Source organism: Onychomys torridus, chromosome 4 (genome assembly GCF_903995425.1).
Source record: "Onychomys torridus chromosome 4, mOncTor1.1, whole genome shotgun sequence".
NCBI lineage: Eukaryota > Metazoa > Chordata > Mammalia > Rodentia > Cricetidae > Onychomys > Onychomys torridus.
The window spans coordinates 150,165,250-150,184,306 of NC_050446.1; the positions used below are offsets into that span (position 1 = coordinate 150,165,250).

The window sequence follows — 19,057 nt, forward strand, 5'->3', positions numbered from 1 at the left end:
TGCTGCTATGGGTCTTTAGGTTCCCTCTGTCCTCTGATGGCTGACTTGACTCTGACAGCTGAAGTGGTGGTGTAGGCCCAGGCCCTGCCCGTCATTGTTTTCCCACAGTGCCAGATGCCTGTGGCCCATCTCTTCATCTTGGTTTTGTTGCAGAAGGAACATGTGTACTTGGTGTGCTGCCTGACTTCAATTTTCTTCACCCTTTTCTAGAGGGAGGCACCAGAGCTGGCCCCTCATTTACCAACAATTGTGACCTTCTTGGTGCAGTAAGCCATGACATCATGATCTAGGGTTGATCCTCCTTTTAAATAAAGGTCTTACACCCAAGGACATTCCGGTCCTAAGAGGGCGGAGGCGGGAGTTCACTGTGCAGATGGGGCATGTTGTCTGCTCCTGCATGGGCTGCTGCTGCCCTGTGCTGCTCTATGAAGAGATAGAAAGAGATAGAGACCATCTAATGCTCCAAGCAGAAAAAGCATTCACCTCACTCCCAGTGTAAAGCACAGGCTTCCTTGTGGCTCCTGCTTTCCACCCGCCCCTCTCTCTGGGCCTTTGATGTGCCCCTCCAGGTAACCCTGGCCACTCCTCCTTTCTTCTGACTCCTCCCGTGGCACCTGCCTTTTAGGAATAATTTCTTTCCGGCAATCTCTTTCCTTTTTCAGTGCCAGGGACAGGTGTTTGAGGTGCAGCTGGTCATTCCGTGCCAGACATCGAATCACCTGCCTGATTCTGGGTCTCATTCCCTGATAGCGCAATTAGTGATGACTGTTCCCAACATAGTGCAGAGATGTGCAAGCTAAGCGGCTCCCCTTAGCCACAGCCATTCTGATGCATTGTTTATGTTATTGAGTTATAAAAGCCACATTGGTATAGACAGAAGTCTAGATTTATAAACAGATGTCACATCCCTGGACACCAGGGAAGCTGGATGTAGGAGTCGGAAGAATCCTGTGGAGTATTAGCTGCCTGTTAAGACTGGAAGGTGGCTTAGACACATGGCATGGACGTCATGCCACCTGAGGACATAGCCTCTAAAACATGTATACTTCTTCAAATGAACAACCAACCAGCAAACTATCCACCAACAAAACAAAAATAGCACACCATCAAATCATAAATTATAAAGAGAGATCATACTTATTTTATAGGGTAGGAGACTGTGGAGGATTTTCCAAGTCTCTAACTTCATTCTTGTGACAACCCTTTGCTCTGGGGCTTATAGTTTAGAAATTTTCTAAATGAAAACACAGAGACTTCTAAAGGAAATCTCTGCATGTGGTCACACTGAGTCCAGTGTGTATTCTGTGAGGACAGCTGGTGTGGCTGGTGACAGATGGCCACAATGTACCAGGGCCCTGGACAGGAAACACACTTTCTCTCTCTTTCTGTGCACACCTGCTGCCCCCTGCTCATCTGTAGCCTGGAGGAGAATAGAATAGGGAGACCAGTTTCAGGACATACCTCACACCCTACCCTGTTGGGTTTGCATCTTGCTGTAGTGTTGATGGGAAATTCACTTCACTGGTATGCCTCAGTTTCCACATCTGTAGCAAAGGGCATAAAAGCAGCTCTTCCCTGATGAGGCTGTAATGAACTTGGTGAGCTGATCCATTACTATGCTAAGAACTTTCTTACAAACCAGGATTCCCACTCTAGACAGGGAAGCCATACCCAAAGAAGTCTCTCTGCCCTTCCCCAAGGAACTGGTTGTAACAGGAAGCTTATGAAATATGAGAGCAGGTATGCAGCAGGAACTAGGAACCAGGATCCAAGGTGCCGGCTCCCCATCTCCCTCCTTTCTCTTCTTGTGGGACAGGCTCCTATATCTCTGCTTATCTTCCCTCATTGGTTTCGTTTCTCTGTCTGAAGACAGGTCTCTCTCAGCTTCTCCATGTACATTCCAAAAGGTCAATGCTTCAGCATGGCAGCCCCAGGCCCCCACCGACATGTCCTTGTAGTAGTCTGGAGCCTGCCTCCACTTCACTGTTTTGGAGATATTCCTCTCTGATGTCCCAGGGGAGAAGGCACATGATGGGCTCTCCTGAGTCGGCTTCAGTTCTGGTTCCACGCTCTCTATATTGCAGGGTGGAGGCAGGCAGGTCTCAAGAGCTTGCTAGCCAGCTGCCTCACCAAATGATGAGCTTCTGGTTTAGTGAGACATTTTTCAAGGTAATAAGGTAGAGAGTGATGGGGGAAGACACCTGCCATTCTGTTTTTTGCCTCAGCATATGTCCATGGGTCCACACAGCCACATACTCAGTACATACATGACCCCCCATACTCCCCCCCCACATATACACATACAACATACATACCCCCCTACAATACACACATCACACATACCATACACACACCACACATATTACACACATCACACACTATACACTCACATACATCACACACACAACACATACATATAGACACATGTACATACTCCTCACACATACACCCATACACACATACAAATGTCACACACAGTACACCACACACATATCAAACATCTTCACACCACACATACACATGCCTCATAACACCATATATGATATACATACATACAAATATCCTTCCTGAGCCACACATACATATTCAGAAAATGGTTCAATCCATGTACCTGCTCCCTTATCCAATCCACCCTTCTGATGCAATGGATATTTTCCCAGACACCTTTCTAAGCTAAGTTTCCAAATATTACCCCTGATGGGAGAATCCAGTTGTCTTGGCAATGATTGTCACCAGGCTGTCCAGGGTGCACACTTACGCTTGGATGCAGGGAGCACCTTGAAGTGCACAAGCCTGGAGTTGGATATAGATGTCTGTCTAGCCCTCTGCAATGTCAAGCATGGTCCATGAACCGTGACTGTGAGCATCCCATGGGAGCCAGTTAAAGATGTAGTTTGTTAGCTCCACCCCTAGAGTCTGAATCCCTGTCTGCCCATGCCTGGCAGCTCTGACACATGGAGCAGTGTGAGGAGTGTTGCTCTTGGTAGAAGCAGGAGTCGTGTTTCATTTTTTTTTTTAAGGCCCATGTATGCCAAATATTTTTCTTCTTGAGATGAGATTTTTAAGAGTCTTATTGCATATAGTAAGTTTATCACTAAAAGGCTGTTCACACTCCCAGAAGCTCTTGAAAGTAATGTAAAATGACCTTCTCTGGTATTCCCACTGCATCTTTAAAAACATAATTTACATTTGTAGGGTGTGTGTGTGTGTGTGTGTGTGTGTGTGTGTGTGTGTGTGATGCATGTGCCTGTGGGCATGCACAGAGAAGCCAGGAAAGGATGTCAAGTATCTTTCTCTACCTCCCTTGATCTTCTTCTTTGAGACAAGGTCTCCCACTGACCCTGAAACTAACCGCTTCAGGTAGGCTGGCTAGCCAGCAAGCTCCTAGGATCTTCCTGTGTCTTATCCTCTGACATTGAGCTTACTAGCATGTGGGGCTATGCCTGGCTTTTGCATGGATGCTGGAGATCCGAACTCAGGTCCTTTTTGCTTACTCACTGAGCCATCTTGCTAGCCCCCACGCTAACGTTTATCTGTCTTGGGGAGAAGATGTGATGAGTTTCATGCAGTTTGTGTTTGCCTACAGACAACGGCCCTCGAACAAGCCATTAAACATGCTCATGAGTGTTATGATGACGAGATACAGCTTTATAATGAACAGATCGAAAACCTACGGAAGGAGATAGAGGAGGCCGAGCGGTCTCTGGAGAGGTCGTCTTATGACTGCAGGCAGCTGGCTGTGGCCCAGCAGACCCTGAGGAATGAGCTAGACCGATATCATCGGATCATTGAGATCGAAGGCAACAGGTATGCTCATGTATCTGTGTGCCTGGCTCCCTGGCCTGTCTACATTCTTGATCTACAGATTTTTGTGGCGTGCACAGTTGGGGGGGCTGGTGATGTGGCGGGCAAGGAAACTCAAACACCCCTGACTTGAAGATGAATGGGGATGGTGGCAGGGATGCCTGATATTTTGAGTAGGTTGACCAGAAACAGCCACATTTAGGGGGCTGCTTTGTGTCTCTGGGAGCTAATGATTTAATGGGTGAGATCAAGGGTTTGTGCCTCCTCTGCTGCATGGCACTGAGAAGGGGTTAGAGCTGCTGCTATTGCTGATAACTGCTACCCTTGTGATTACTGTCTGGGAGGACCAGTGCAGGTCTCCTCCATAACAGAATTGTGATAACCCCACTCACTGCTGGAGAGTTCCTCTCTCTCTATCTAGGCGCTGCTGACAGCCATCTGTAGATAAGCTCCAGAGAACAGGTCAGGCATTGAGCTGTGGCTCTTCACCATCAGTCCTTCCAATGTGTTTGGATTTAGATTGAATGAGACTAGAAGTCATCTTCCAAGCGCCTTGCAGCACAGCCCCTCCTGCTTCCGTTGGCTGTGTGTGCCGGGCACAGACGCCGGGCACAGACGCCGGGCAGGAAAAGCAAGCTTTTGTTTATCTCTCTTGAGCAAGAGCCAGATGTCCTGGGGTCGCTCGATGTTACTCTTGCGTTTCTGTGAATGCTTTAGCACACCTGTGAAAAGAACTGGAGAATTGCACTTAGTGTCCTTTTCATAGTTTTGTGTTAGGGAAAGGGCATCCCCAAAAGCCAATGGTGTACTCCTTTGGTTACATTGTTAATATCAATTTTGAAGTAGATTAAAAAAAAGATAAAAGTGTTACAGTATGGAATAAGCAACTACTGAGCACTCTACCTAGATCCAGTAATTTCTTACATCTTCCCCCAATTTCTTAAAACAGTTTTATATTTGCATATTATATGTTACTTAAAAATGTTAGGTATTATTTATCCTAGCTATTACTTTTGGTCCTATAGTCTATATATTATGGCCTATCTATCACATATACTATATATATGTGATACACTGTCCTAAATATATATATATCCTGTATATTGTGTGTTCTATATAGAATATCTTGTTGGCCCTAAATAGCTCAGCCTGCATTGGCTATTCTTTAATTGAAAAATGAAAGCCCACAGACTCCATCTGATGAAGAAATGGTGCTTTAGATTCTATGTAGTCACTGTACAGTGCCCTTGACCCTTTCATAGTTTATGACTTGAGCTTATAGAAATGAGAACATCTTCGGTGTCCTTGGCCAGTGTGTAAATGTCTATGTGGTTAACAGTTTGTGATGTTCAATTCACACACACTTTCATCTAGAGAAATCTCTCTCTCTCTCTCTCTCTCTCTCTTTTCATTCTCCTCTCTTTCTCTCTCTTTACATTTTTCCACTTTTGCTCAGGATTCAAAACTTCATTTTGTCCCTCACTCTGTTTGTTTTGATGACTTAAAGATGGCGCCACATTCTTTCTGGTTCTTCCTGCCAGGTTGAGCTCTGCTTTCATGGAGACTCCCATCTCGCTGATCGGCCCGAGCCATGGGGCCTCTCTCAGCCTTGGATCCAGCGTGAAAGGTAACGCTCCTCAAGCCTGGCCTCCTCTTTCCAACCATGGCTTCTTCTGCTTTCTTCTTCTGTTTGGGCAAAAGCAAGTGATTTTCGTCCTGCTTGCCATTCATGCTTCCTTCCAACCTATCTGGAAATTCTGTGTGTGCAGGTGTACATGGCCGTGTATGTGTTTCCTTAGGTGACATTCATTCTCTTTTGTATCACTTTGTTTTGCTTGTTTTTGTAACATACATAGCTCACTATGTAGCTCTGGCTGACCTGGAACTTGCAATGTAGACCAGGTTGGCATCAAACTCTATGGAGATCTGCTTGCCTCTGCCTTCTGAGTGCTGGAATTAATGGCACACACTACCTTTGTTTATTTAGACATTGTCTCTTATTGGCCTGGAACTTGCCTATTAAACCATCTGCCGACCCCTCATTCTCCTGCCTGTCTCCTAGCACTGGATCACCCCCACCTCTTTTATCTCCTCTCATGGGTTCTGGGAATCGAACTCAGGTCCTTATGCATGTGCAACAAGTATTTTATAGACTGAGCTACCTCCTGAGTCCAGAAATGGCTTTCCTGTGAGGGAGAGTGCCTCCCCTTTCTCTTCGATATGCTCCCTTGAATAGAATATGTAACTGAGCCAAGAAGTTATAAAGAGAAAAGTTCATGGGGGATACCCGCCCCAGGAATGCCAGCCTCAGCATGAGACATTCACTGCAGAAGAGATGCAGATGTGTATCTGTTTTTGAATTTGATAGCATTGATTCCTCCCTCAGCCTCAAATGAAGGGAATGGCAATCAAGGGTTCTTCACAATTAGGTTGTTGGGACACTGTAGGTAGATGCTGTCTCCAAGCCCAAAGCCACCTGAACCTGACATAGGCCCAGCAGCCTTGCCATGAGCTTCTTTTGAGAGAGTTAGTGAGTTGGCTGTGTGGAGTGAGTTCCCACTGTGTACTCTGGGTCCAGGTACCCTGCTGTAAGTCCAGGAGGGGGATGGAACGGAGGCTGGGAGTTGTTCCGGCTTGGTGTCCCTGTGTGTTATTCCAGCTGAGGGTGAACAGTAGGTGCCAGGAAAAGTGGCACCTTTGCTTCCCTTTGGGGAAATTCAGAGGGATCATATGACTCATACCAAGTTTCCCAACTGGTTGAGCTGGGACCTCAACATGGCTGAGAGATGCACGGCTCTTTCCCCGTCGTTTTTGGTTCAGCCTACGGCTGGACACTCCTTCAGGACGGCTGTCGTGGTTTCAGTGAATGTTGTCATTCCCTCTCATTGACACATGTGTTGGCTTACTGCCTGTGTGCTTTTTATTAGATCTCACCAGGGCTGTGCAGGAGATCACAGCTGCTAAACCAAGACCAAAGGTCCTCCCCAAGAGCCTTCCGAAAAGGAAGGAGATTATAGCTCAAGACAAAGTGGACGAAACTCTGGAAGATGCACAATTAAAAACTCTGCAAGAGCCAAACCCAGCGCAGGTGGAGCTTCAAGCAGACAGTGATTCTCAGCTAGGACCGAGGGGTGGACATGAAGTAAGTCCAACACAAGAAGGGGGTCCCGAGGATGTACCAGATGGGGGCCAGATAAGCAAAGCCTTCGGGAAGCTGTGTAAAGTGATCAAAGAGAGAGTGAGTGGCCCCAAAGAGCCAGTGCCAGAGCCTCCCGCTGACCTCTTCACCAAAGGACGGCATATACTGGTCACAGGGGATGCCAGTTTTGTAGACCCTGAGTTCTGCTCCTCCTCCATCCCAGCTAGAGGTGGGGTGGTGGTTTCCATTGAGGAAGACTCTATGTATCATGATGGCCACGTGGAGCCCTCTCCTGGGCAGCCCGTGCCATCTGTGGAGAATGGACAGGGGGCTGCCCAGGGCAGGGCAGGTGACCATTCAGACCATCAGCAGGTTACAGGTACAAATGGGATAGGGGTCAAGGAACCAAAAGACCTGGAAGGAAAAGATGATTATGGCCAGAAGGAAGATGAGGGGCCCAGGGGACCCTGTCCCGTGATCATACCTGGTCCTGATGGACCATCTACGTCCCATTCACAAATGTCTGGGTCTAATCAGGATGGACCAGAGGGGCCCAATAGTAAGAGCAGTAGCCTGCCAGCAAAAAGCCCTCCAAAGGCTTTAGCTTTTAAGAAGGTAGAGGTGGTGGAATCTATTGAGAAGATTTCAACAGAGAGTATTCAGACATATGAAGAAACCTCTGTAATTGTGGAGACTGTGATTGGGAAGACAAAGGCCGACAAGAAACTGGGAGAGAAGGGCTCTTAAAATGCCAGGGCTTGAAGGAAGGAAGTGTCTGGGACCAGTGTAGAAGTGCCTCAAGATGGGTTCCTGTTTGGATTAGATCATAGTTGACCTGTCTGGCATTGCCAATGACCTTCATTAAAATGCTTTTATTTTGCTTGCACCATATCCCTTGTCTAATTAATAGGGCCTTGGGTCAGCCATGCTGAGAACAAGGATGCGCTCTCTCTTTTTCTAAATATTTATTTTTATTTTATTTGCATTGGTGTTTTACCTGCATGTGCGTCTGCATGAGAGCATTGGATTCTATGAAACTAGAGTGACAGACAGTTGTGAGCTGCCATGTGGGTGCTGTGAATTGAACCTGGGTCCTCTGGCAGAATAGTCAGTGCTCTTAACCACTGAGCCATCTCTCCAGCCCCCAGGATGATCTCTTAATGGTCACCACCACACCCTCTGTTAGGAAGGGACATGCTCTTTGGCATGCTTCATTATTGTTTGTTTTTGAGACAGGGTCTGTGCGACACAGTCTGTGCTTCAGCTTTTGATCCTCCTGCCTCAGCCTCCTAAGTGTGGGGATTAGAGTTGTGGTCCCCTGGACTGGACTCAGCATGCTGCAGATAGATCCATTAAGATCTCAAATGGTGTCTGGGTTTCACATGGAAAACAAAGCTAGTTGATGACAATGGGTCATTCATTCCTTTCCTAGCACAAGTGTTTGCTTGTATGGCTGAGGGTTTTGTTAGACATGAATTGATGAGAAATTATAAGTTTGGAGTCCCTCAAAAGCTGGTCCTGAAGTAAATAGTAAATATGTGTGTGTGTGTGTGTGTGTGTGTGTGTGTGTGTGTGTGTGTGTGTATTTAGTCTATAAGTGCCTGTTGGACTACTTCACTAGTTTCTTACATGTGTGTATGCATGTTTGTATACATTTGTATTGGTGTACATGCATGTATGGGGGTAGAGTAGAAAGCGGCTGACCTCTTCAATTGCATCTCTTCAGTGTTCTGGAGACAGGGTCTCTCATTGAACCCTCTCACCACCTGGCTAGACTGCCTGGCCAGTGAGCTCCAGAAGTCAGGTGGCATCACCCCCACACTCCTTCCCAGCACTGGGATTACAGGAGTGCGCCCCTGTGCCCAGCTTTGTACATGGGGCTGTGCATCTGAACTCAGGTCCTCAGGCTTGCACAACTGCTCCCTTAGCCTGGGCTCACTAACTTCTACACCAGCATTTACAAGTAGCATGCAAGTTTGCTTTTGGAAACTTGATTGAAAACTGTACTTCCTGGGTGAAAAAGTTTTAGGCATCTTACACAAAGGAACACTTGGTGCATACACTGTGGCAGGCAGCATAATTGCTCTGCTCGGATCTTCTCCACCCTTGACATTTCCATGTGTTTCTGTGACTGACTTCCAAACGCCATGTAGACCCCTTTTCCTGAGGACATCTTGGCCTCCAAAGTGAACCCTTGGAGTAGCCACCTCCCACTGACTGACAGCAGTGGGTGAGTCAACACCAGCAGGGCTGGGCTGACTCAGGCATGGGCTCTGTTCTCTCCCCTAAAGTTGCCCAGTGGAATTCAGCTCTGCTAGCCCTGCCTGGAAACAGATAGAGGAGCACCCTTCCCATTGGCAGCCTTGACTTTGTGACTCCCTTTCCACTTCCCACCTGGTTCTTCCTGTGTCATATTCCAAGGAAACTTTCTACATTCAGATGTTTGCATGGTGGGTGAGGCTGCAAGGATGACTCAGTTTTGCAAGCATAGCTTCAGTTCAATTACCCAGAGACTACATAGAAAGCCAGGCATGCACACGCTGGGGAGGCAGACACAAGTGGATCCCTAGGACTTGCTGGCCAGCTAGGCTAGCTTGATTGGTAAACTCTAATCCAGTGAGAGGCCCTTTCTAAAAACAAGGTAGACAGTACCTGAAAAACAACATTGTCCTCTGGTCTCTACATACACACCCTAGCACACATATATGCAACTGTACACACATGAACACACACACACACACACAATGCCAAATTCTATAAACTAGAAGTTCTATCAGCCATGGAGGTTTACAAAAAGTGTGTGTGTATGGCTGGGGGTTGAACCCAGGACCTTATACCTCATTAACTATACCCTTAGCTCACAGAAATTTCTAAGCTGTCTGTATGTATCCAGTATTCTATCTACTAACAGTCTAGGAATAGGTTTTAACAGTGATTAGAAAGTTGTTTCTTGACATGGATGCTCCAGAATACACGAGGGACTAAGTAAATGTGCTGAAGTGGGTTGTTGTGTTGGCCTAAAAAGGGGGAACAGGCACCTGGCAAGACAGCCACACACTGTGTGAGAAAACTGCCAGGGTCACAAATGCCACCGTGGCTCTGCTTTGTTAGGAACAACAGACGGCTGAAGAGCCACCTTTCATCCCGAGGTGGAGCCTTAAACAGTCTTGTTCGGAATTCATTTGAGGCTTTGGTTTCAAGAAAGAAATATGCTTTTGTTGTTCTTTCTAAAAGATGAATGGAGAAACCAGTCCATTCTGCAGTTTGAAATATTTATAACTTAAAAGCGTAAAAGAGAATGATGTGAGCCACTGGCTGGACCCTGGGATGCAGGACTCTGGGCCCATGTGTCTATTATATTAGACGTTAACAGCCACCAAAAAGCCTTTCTTTTCTCCACTGAGCTTTTTTTTTTTTTTTTTTTTTTTTTATATTGTCCAGGCCGTGTGTTCAGTGAATATTCTTATAAAAAAAGGCAGGGGGTATCATTTTGGAATGAAAGGCCATTTTTATATTGCATTTAATCAGCCAGGAAAAGTAGACTGGGCATCTGTCCTGACAGGCTTTGTAAAGACTACAAGGAGGGGACCAGATGTGGCCCTGCTCCTCAACCCTGTTCTGGTGTGGGGACGAAGAGGGTGCAGAAGCAGACAGTACATGGGAAAAGCAGACACAGTGTGATGAGGGAAGTCATTAGGGTGGGCTGCTGGAGTGACTGGTGGCATCTACTCGGGATGGAAGAGTAAAGAGAAGACCCTGTGGGGAATGTGACCCGTGACCTGCGTGATAAAATGGGGGTATCCTGTGTAGATCTGAGGGAAGAGCATTCCAGGCAGAGAGGATCTGAATTACAAAGGCCCTGGGGCAGGAATGGACTCAGCCTGTTTGGAGGGGAGAAATGAGGAGTGCTTCAGGGAAATAATGGAAGGAGAAGAGGTCAGGGTGGGAGGCAGAGACCTGAGAAGCACCATTTCCTGCCAGGCTGCCTTGGCCTGAAAGCAGGGACCATTTGTGCAAAGTGGAAATGGTGTCAGTGGGCACTTTGGTGCATAACTCAGCTCTTGGTCTAACACCCTGTAACCAACCTCACTTGCTCATCTTGTTGGGCCTGCTGCCCGCTGCCCACTGCCTGCTGCCCACTGCCTGCTGCCTTTGTTTGTTCTGCAGAGCTGGTTTAACTCTTGGCCCTTCCAAAATTGCCTCTTCTCCAAGGAAGCTGCATGGCAGTTCCCAACCCAGTCATGCTTCAAGCATCCCAGGCGACTCTCATCATGGCTATTTCACTGGTCTCTGCACACCTGGTTTACATTCCCTGTGGTACTGGTTCATGTCTACACCCAAAGGTCTCAAATATGGCTGCAAGTTTAGGGTATCCAAAGGCTGTTAGAGAGTGCTTGATCCATACACTGAGCATGCTGGGAGTTTCATGGAGTTTCTGCTCTGGGTCAGCTTCAACCAAGGAGGGATAGAACTTAGAGTGGAAAACCCCAACCCTCTTCTCCTGTTCTGGGACAACTGAAGTGTATGCAACATAATCTCTTGGAGGTCCATGATAGTTCCCAATGCCCAGGAGGTTCATGATGGGTCCCAATGCCCAGGGGGAAACCCACCTGTTGGCTGTCCTATATTGTCCTCCTTTCTTTCCCTTTTCACTTTTCTTCTCAACATAGATGCTTCTTTTCAACTAGGCCACTTGTTTTTGACCCATGTTCTTAGGGTTGGCTTCTGGGAAAATCCAATCTCAGATGCTGATTGTCATTGGCTGTCCTTCCTTTCCCAGCCATACTGGCTATCCATAACCTGGGTTTGTAACAAGCTGCTTTTCTCACTCTGGATACAGCCCCAGTCATACTGTCAGTCAAGATATTCTGCCTTCGCTGACCTAGGCCTGAGTGAATCACCCAGTCTAGACCCTTAAGACACTCTCTGATTGAGACCAGGCCAATGAACCCAAGACTGAACATGCTACAGCCTTCCGTTAATGGATGTGGTCTCATGAAATCACTCCCTGATTCCGGCTTTGTATCCAGGTTCCCAGACTCTCTGTGATCTCTACCCCTTTGCTGGGATGGTTTTGGCCAAGTTCTTTTAGCTTTACATCTGAGATTTACTCCACATTCTTTTTTGTTTCATGAGCTAGAGTTGGTTTCTGTTGTGCAACCCAAAGGTCCTAAAACTAACTGCTAGTTAGTGAGATTGTGGGTCAAAAGAGAATCAGATAGGTTTACATTCTGTTGACTTTCAACAAAATGGACCCTACACAAGGTCTGGGTGCTGGTGGCTTGCAAGAGCCATGATGACAGCTCAGTGTTCTGGCTCATGAATTCATACCTCTTGTTCCCAATTCCCTCTTCTCTGGGATCATCAGGGTGGGACTCTCCAAAACAAATTTGTTCTGGCATTGCCAGCTGTGCTCTGGGAAGCACTGTTGGAGGGGGTCTTAGGGTCTCTATTGCTGTGAAGAGACACCATGGCCATGGTAACTCTTATAAAGGAAAACATTTAACTGGTACTGGCTTACAGTTTCAGAGGTTCAGTCTGTTGTCAACATAGTGAGAAGTATGGCAGCATGCAGGTAGAAATGGTGCTGGAGAAGGAGCTGAGAGTTTTACATCTTGATCTGCAGGCAGCAGAAGGAGACTGTGTGCCACACTGGGAGTAGCTTGAGCACATAAGACCTAAAGCCCACCTCCACAGTGACACACTTCCTCCAACAAGGTCATTCTTCCAAATGGTGCCACTCCCTATGGACATTCAGACACTGAGTCTATAGGGGCCATTCATATTCAAACCACCACAGAGGGCAATGGGAAAGGGGTACAGGGCTGCAAGAGGAGAAAGACCCACTCCTTGCTGTTTGTTGACCGTTTCTGTCCATACCACCCTGGTAATGCCTCGGCTATTGTCTGAGTGTCCCAGTACCCCCCAGATTTATACCCCTAAAGTGACGGCAGCTGGAAGAGCAACAGTCATGAATGGACTTAATACTCTTAAAAACTTAAAGAGTCCCTAGGGATGCCCCACCATCAAGTGGGGTTAAATTAGAAGGTGCTGTCTAAAAACTGGGGAGCAGATTTTCATTGGACCCCCAAATCTGCCATCATCTCCGTCAGTGTCAGGGAGCAGTTGCTGTTCTCCAGAAGCACCCTGATCTGTGGTGTTCTGTTCTGGCTGCCTGAACAGAAGCATTCTCCCTTAGCCTGCTCCCTCATGAGCAGCCACTGAGTCTGGTTTTCAGTTGCTTTAGCATTTGCATAAATCTGCCTCATTTCAGTGGCCTCAGAGGTCATACTGACCTGTTTAGCCCTCCTTAGAGATCTGGGGGTCCAAATGATATTAATTCTATCCTGTTCGTATATATATCTTAATTCCTTGTCTAGCACCACCCTGGCTACCTGGGCTTTTCATGCACCCAGAGTTTGAGAACAGATTAAAAGCACTGAGTCCTCAAAAGGCCTCTAAGCATTGCTTTCCCTTTGTGTTTAGTGGGGATCCACATTCAGGGACTCAGGGATGCTGGGAAAACACTCTACTAGTGAGCAATAGGCCCACTTCCTAGGTATTGATTTTGCAAGGTAAAATGGTACGGGTTCGTGTTCAAGAAACATCAGCTATCCTGAGGGAGAACTGAAGCCCCTACCCCTAACTCAGATGACCAGCTGTCATGTCCACACCTATATGTGTGTACCTCCACCAGAGTTGATGATTCTGGCTTTATCCTGCTCAGGCATAGGTTACCTTCTTTAAGGTCCATTTCCTGGCGCCATGGATGAGACAGGCCCAGCTATCCCCTTAGAGGCTGGATGGCTGAGACTCCCACATAACTCACAGACCTGGAGCCATGTGCTACTTAATGTTCTCTTTAGTCTTTTGAATCAACTAACAATTCTTTCACCCAGTTTGTGGTACTATGTTCCTAAATTCTCTCTGTTAAATTCACTGTTCTGGTTTCTGTTTCCTGACTGGTGAAGGAATGGGCATGTGAGAGGGAAAAGATGTGTTGAACAGGATGCATTGATAGGGAAGCGATCCCTGTGGGCAAGTTGACTCCATCCTGTTGGGGACCTCTTAAGAGACTGGCTAGAAAATCTTTATGTTGCTCCAACAAGAGGTGAGGAGGCTGAGCTACTGCACCACCTGTTTCCGCTCTTTTCTAGTTAAGGTTGACCCTGGGGCATTTCTGCCCCTCTGGCCTGCTCTGAGTAGGTCTGCTGGGTCTCCTAAGCTGGTGAACAGTATAGGCAGGTGGACAGAACAATCCGCTTTTGGTGTTTAGGGAAACCACACAGGTGGCTTCCTAGTGGGCCAAGGAGACACAGGGGAGAGGCTGGCAGCCTGCTTCTTTAAAGGGCTGGGGAGGTGCCTCAGTCAGGCAAGTATTTGCTGCACAAGCAGGAGGACCTGAGAGCTAGCTTGAGCACCTACTTAAAAAAAATCCAGATGTGGTGGAACATACCTGTGATCCTAGAGCTGGGGAGGTGGACACAGGAGGATCCCTGGGTCTTGCTGACCAGCCAGTTGAACTCCAAGTTCAAGTGAGAGACCACAAAAACAACAACAAGAAGAAACAACAATAAAAAAGAAAAGGTGGAGAGCAATTTGAGAAAGATGCCTGTCATCAACCTCTGACCTCCAAACACACACATGAACACACACACACACACACACACACACACACACACACACACACACACACACACAAACACATACACACACAGAGCAAATAAATAAATAGATAGATAAATAAATAAACATCACATAGTGTCTTCCGTTATAATTACTAAACCCTGCTGTTGTAATACAGCACAGACAAAACAAAGATAAGCAGGAATGTGTTTCCAACAAGGCTGTGCTTACAAACACAGGCTGTGCCTGGATTCAGTCCATGGCTGTAGCTAGCTACCTTCCTGACATCAGGAAAGCACCTATAGGGCCTCCCATGACCTCAGCTTAGAACACTAGAAGGTGATTCTGACCTGCATCCCTGCCTTCATGTTGGAAAATTCCATGCAGATGCTTCCTTAGTGACTTGAAGCTTACATGGAAGTGTTGGAAGACATTGCTGGCTGGTCAGGGGTTGCAGCCTCCCCATGGCCTAGTAGCTTATTGCAATAGCTCAGCAACATAGAGCTCCCTTCCTCCAGCAAAGCTTCCTGCTCTCTACCTGCCCTTATCTGGAGAATGTCCCTGGGCCTGGAGGATTGACTTTATCTAAAAACTGTCTCTAAACCAGATGCCTGATTCATCTTTAGTTTGACCTTTGGCATAGATCCCTGCTGAGAAGTCTCGTGCTAAGGATCTGCTATAGGTCCCTGTTGCTACATACTAAGCCTTGTGATAGGACCATGCCACTTAATGCAAATTAGGGTTTGTCACCAGGCTCCCCAATTCTATATATGCCTTATCCTCTGGAATAAGATTGAGCTGATTCATTGAAATCTGTCTCTCAGAGGGCTGTCTCCATTCATGCTCATGGGCTGCCAAAGCTTTCTGTCACCCTCTCGACCTGGTGGCTAATGGGCCCAGAGGGAGAGAGGACCCCCACAGGGGAGGATCTGAAGTAACCATTACAATCATGTTTATCCTAAAAAATTTTCTGTCATAGATTTGTGATTGGGGCATATTGGTGAATGAAGTGACCTCAAAATGCATACAGTATTTGGTATACTAATGACCAAGAGCATCATCAGATGCCTGCACTTTCTCAGGTTTGGATATTAGCAAATAAGTGCCACAAAAAGCCACACTGGTGTGTGTATGTGTGTGTGTGTGTGTGTGTGTGTGTGTGTGTGAGAGAGAGAGAGAGAGAGAGAGAGAGAGAGAGAGAGAGAGAGAGAGAGAGAGAGAGGACTTTTGAGTTGACATTCATCCCTGGGGTAATAACTCCATGGTGTTGGTGCCTAAGCAGCCACACTTACCTCTTTACTTGCTTGTGTGCATCCTGTGACCAGTCAGTGGTCTGAGGCCTGGGATCACTAGGGAAAATGGTAACTTTTAGCATCCAGCTGGGAATAGGTCATGGGATGTTCTCTTGGGTGCAGGATTTTGATAAGGCAGTGGGTAAGACACTCCATGCTAGGATCAGAAGGCCAAGGGGTCAGGAGATTCCTTGATATAAATAGGTTGAGAGTTGACATTAGATGTAGGGGATCTGAAGCATCTTTATTGGACTGTGGACTTCTCTGACCTCTGACCTCTCTGGGCTGAGATTTCTTACTGCCTTCTCACCCTCCCCCTGCCCCAGTTCACCCAGGCTGAGTTAGGAGGTCCGCAACACAGAGCCCTCACCTCCCTGGGCTGAGTTAGCACTGTGGCCCAGAGAATTTACCTCCAGATCAGATTTGCTTTTTGATTCCGTAGAAATCTGAAACCAAATCTGATCAGCTTTTTAGATGAAAGGAAAGGGTTTACTGAAAATAAGAGACTAAAGGAAAAACTCCATTGGTCACTGACTAATTTTTAATAGAAAGAGCTCTTCTTCTGGATCTAGGTGTGTGTGTGTCCATCCCTTAAGATGCAGTTAATCTTCTTGGGAAGTTGAAGGAAACACTGGAAGGACATGGATGGGGCCATTGGCAGGGGGCGGTATTCAGGGGGTGGTCTCTAGGCGTGGCTTACCCACTGCACTGCCTCTGTTCTCAATAGACTCCCATTCTTCAGAGACTGGGATTCTCCTGGGTGCTAGTCTCTCTATGCCAGCTCCCGCCGCCTGTCTCTCCACGTGTTTAACCCCCAGAGGCTGAGTGTCCTTTCCCCACCCTTTCTATCAACTCATTCCTTTCTCAGAGGCAGAGGACCATTTTACTAGGCACACCACATCATTTGCACTGGCCCAGGAGACATGTGCTGATGTTACTGATTTAAAGTGTATGTCCACTTTTTCTAAAATCTTTGTAGTTTTATTTTTATTATTTCTAAAAAGCAAATTAGATTCTTGCATCTGTAAACACCCTGGTTATGAAGTATTTCAACACAAGAATTCAACACACTAAAAAAAACCAAAAAAACAAAACAAAACAAAACAACAACAACAACAAAACCCCAAGACAACAGCAACAAAAGAATTCAACACATCTCCTAATTTAGCATTTCTCTTTCCATCTAACTATAAAGTACTTGATTATATGGTTTTGCACTCTGTGGTTTCTATATAATCACTTGAATCAATGGATGCATTCATCATATGGAAACCCATGTTTAATTTATAATGACAAGGGTAATGATGGCATAGAGCAATAACTCCATAAGATTTTTTTAAAAATGGGGCTGGAGAGATGGCTCAGCTGTGAAGAGCACTTGTTGTTCTTGCAGAGGACCCAGGTTCAATTCCCAGCATCCATACGGTGGCTTACAACCTTCTGTAACCCCAGTTCCAAAGGATCCAATAGACACCCAGGTAAAATGTGCATACACGTGAAACAAATTAAGGAAAAGAGTGAACAAAGAGAACACACACACACACACACACACACACACACACACACACACACACACTCAAACCTTAATATTTAGGGTATCATTGCATGAACATAAGTATTAGTTTGTAGTGTTTCAATGTCACAAGGCCAAACTTTGGGCGTTATATCTTTCCACATCTGTTTTTAGTCATAGGCTCACTTGAAGTTTTAATAATTGAGTTTAATAAATATAGGACCATAGAATATTATAAATGGTTTACAATGAATTACTTTAAAACAATGTTTAGAATTAACATATGGTCACATGGTGGTGAGGTACAATTAGTTTGCAATAATGCACAGTACCACCCATGAGGAGAGGTTACTGTGTAAATCAGAATTAAGAACTTATTTTACAGATCAGGCACCATGGTAGGGGATCCCATGTCCACTGAGTAGCTCATTAGTTGTCCTATGTTTCCCAGTTGTCCACTGTTCATGGAAGTTCATAGATGAGAACTGGCTGGTGCTGTGGGTGAGAGTCTATGCACATCCTCCTGAGCAGAGAGGGAGGATGAGAAGCTGCCTGGTGATTTTAGCAACCCCATGTTCAGACAGCAAAGCATGAGACTGAATGGCCTAGATCCCTTCTCAGGGCATGGGGATCTGCAGCTTTGGAGTTACCTAAACCCTCATGTGAACTCATGGGAATGATAAATAAACCTTTGCATTAAGCCACTGAGATTCTGTGTCTGTTTGTTATTATAGTATAACTTCGTTTAGCTTAATGTGTTCTAGAATCATCTTTCTGAAAGACTTTTTTTTTTTTTTTTTTTTTTTTTGAGACAGCATCTCTCTCTATAGTCCTGGATATCCTGGAACTCACTATGTAGACCAGGCTGGCCTCTGATTCACCAAGGTCTGCCTGTCTCTGTTTTGCAAATGTTGGGATTAAAGATGGGTGCTACCATGCTCCGCTCTAAAAGAGTTCTGATCATGGCCCACAATAAGACATACATTTTACATCATGGACCAGTACAGACCAGCAGGCAGAAAGATGCTTACCTTTACTCTCTTTCTCTCTCCTTCTCAGTCCCCTCCTCCCCCAACACACACACACACACACACACACACACACACACACACACACACACACTCACACTGGGAGCAGGTGCCCCAAGAAACAGTACTTAATATATGTGATTGACTTACTCTCTCTCCTGTTAGAAGTTCTGGTATTGATTATCTACACTGAATTTACAGCCCACTACCAAATATAACTGGAGTCTCAGAAATGCTGCTGTTGATCATAATTTGCATGTGACTTATCTGCTAATTACACATCTGTCATGCATATTTGCTAAAGCAGGCTTTTAAGATCTAGCTTTGGCTCCTACAATGCGTGGAAGTGTTTTGTATAAGATACAGCGCATCCCACATATTTTCTGGAAGGTATATTTTATTGTTGAGCCCCCTAATTTACAATATATATTTTTTTAAAATTTCCTTATAAACTTTTGTCACGGAGTAACAATATTAACCTGATTGTTATTTGCTTATTTTCAGTTTTTAAAATAAATAACTGTCTATTGCATTAGAATCAGGGGCATCATAAAAACATCACTATCTAGACATAGTTTTGTGGTAATACTGATGCCGAAAATGAAAAAAAAGACCAAATATTTATATTTAGCATTATATACCTTTATATACTATA

General features: G+C 45.9%; 2 protein-coding genes across 2 annotated transcripts in view; one reads left to right on the plus strand and one right to left on the minus strand.

Moving 5' to 3' along the window:
- The window catches only part of Bfsp1 (beaded filament structural protein 1), a 93,064-nt gene extending 85,232 nt beyond the window's left edge, over positions 1-7,832 (plus strand). The window contains exons 7-9 of the mRNA XM_036185349.1: positions 3,587-3,807; positions 5,346-5,431; positions 6,732-7,832. Coding sequence (XP_036041242.1) covers positions 3,587-3,807; positions 5,346-5,431; positions 6,732-7,690 — 1,266 coding nt within the window. The 3' untranslated portion in view covers positions 7,691-7,832. The remainder of the gene's footprint in view (positions 1-3,586; positions 3,808-5,345; positions 5,432-6,731) is intronic.
- LOC118581275 (60S ribosomal protein L37a-like) lies at positions 6-275 on the minus strand. The gene is given in 1 exon segment (XM_036183285.1): positions 6-275. A coding segment is annotated over 1 exon segment (270 nt).
- Positions 7,833-19,057: the final 11,225 nt, after the last annotated feature.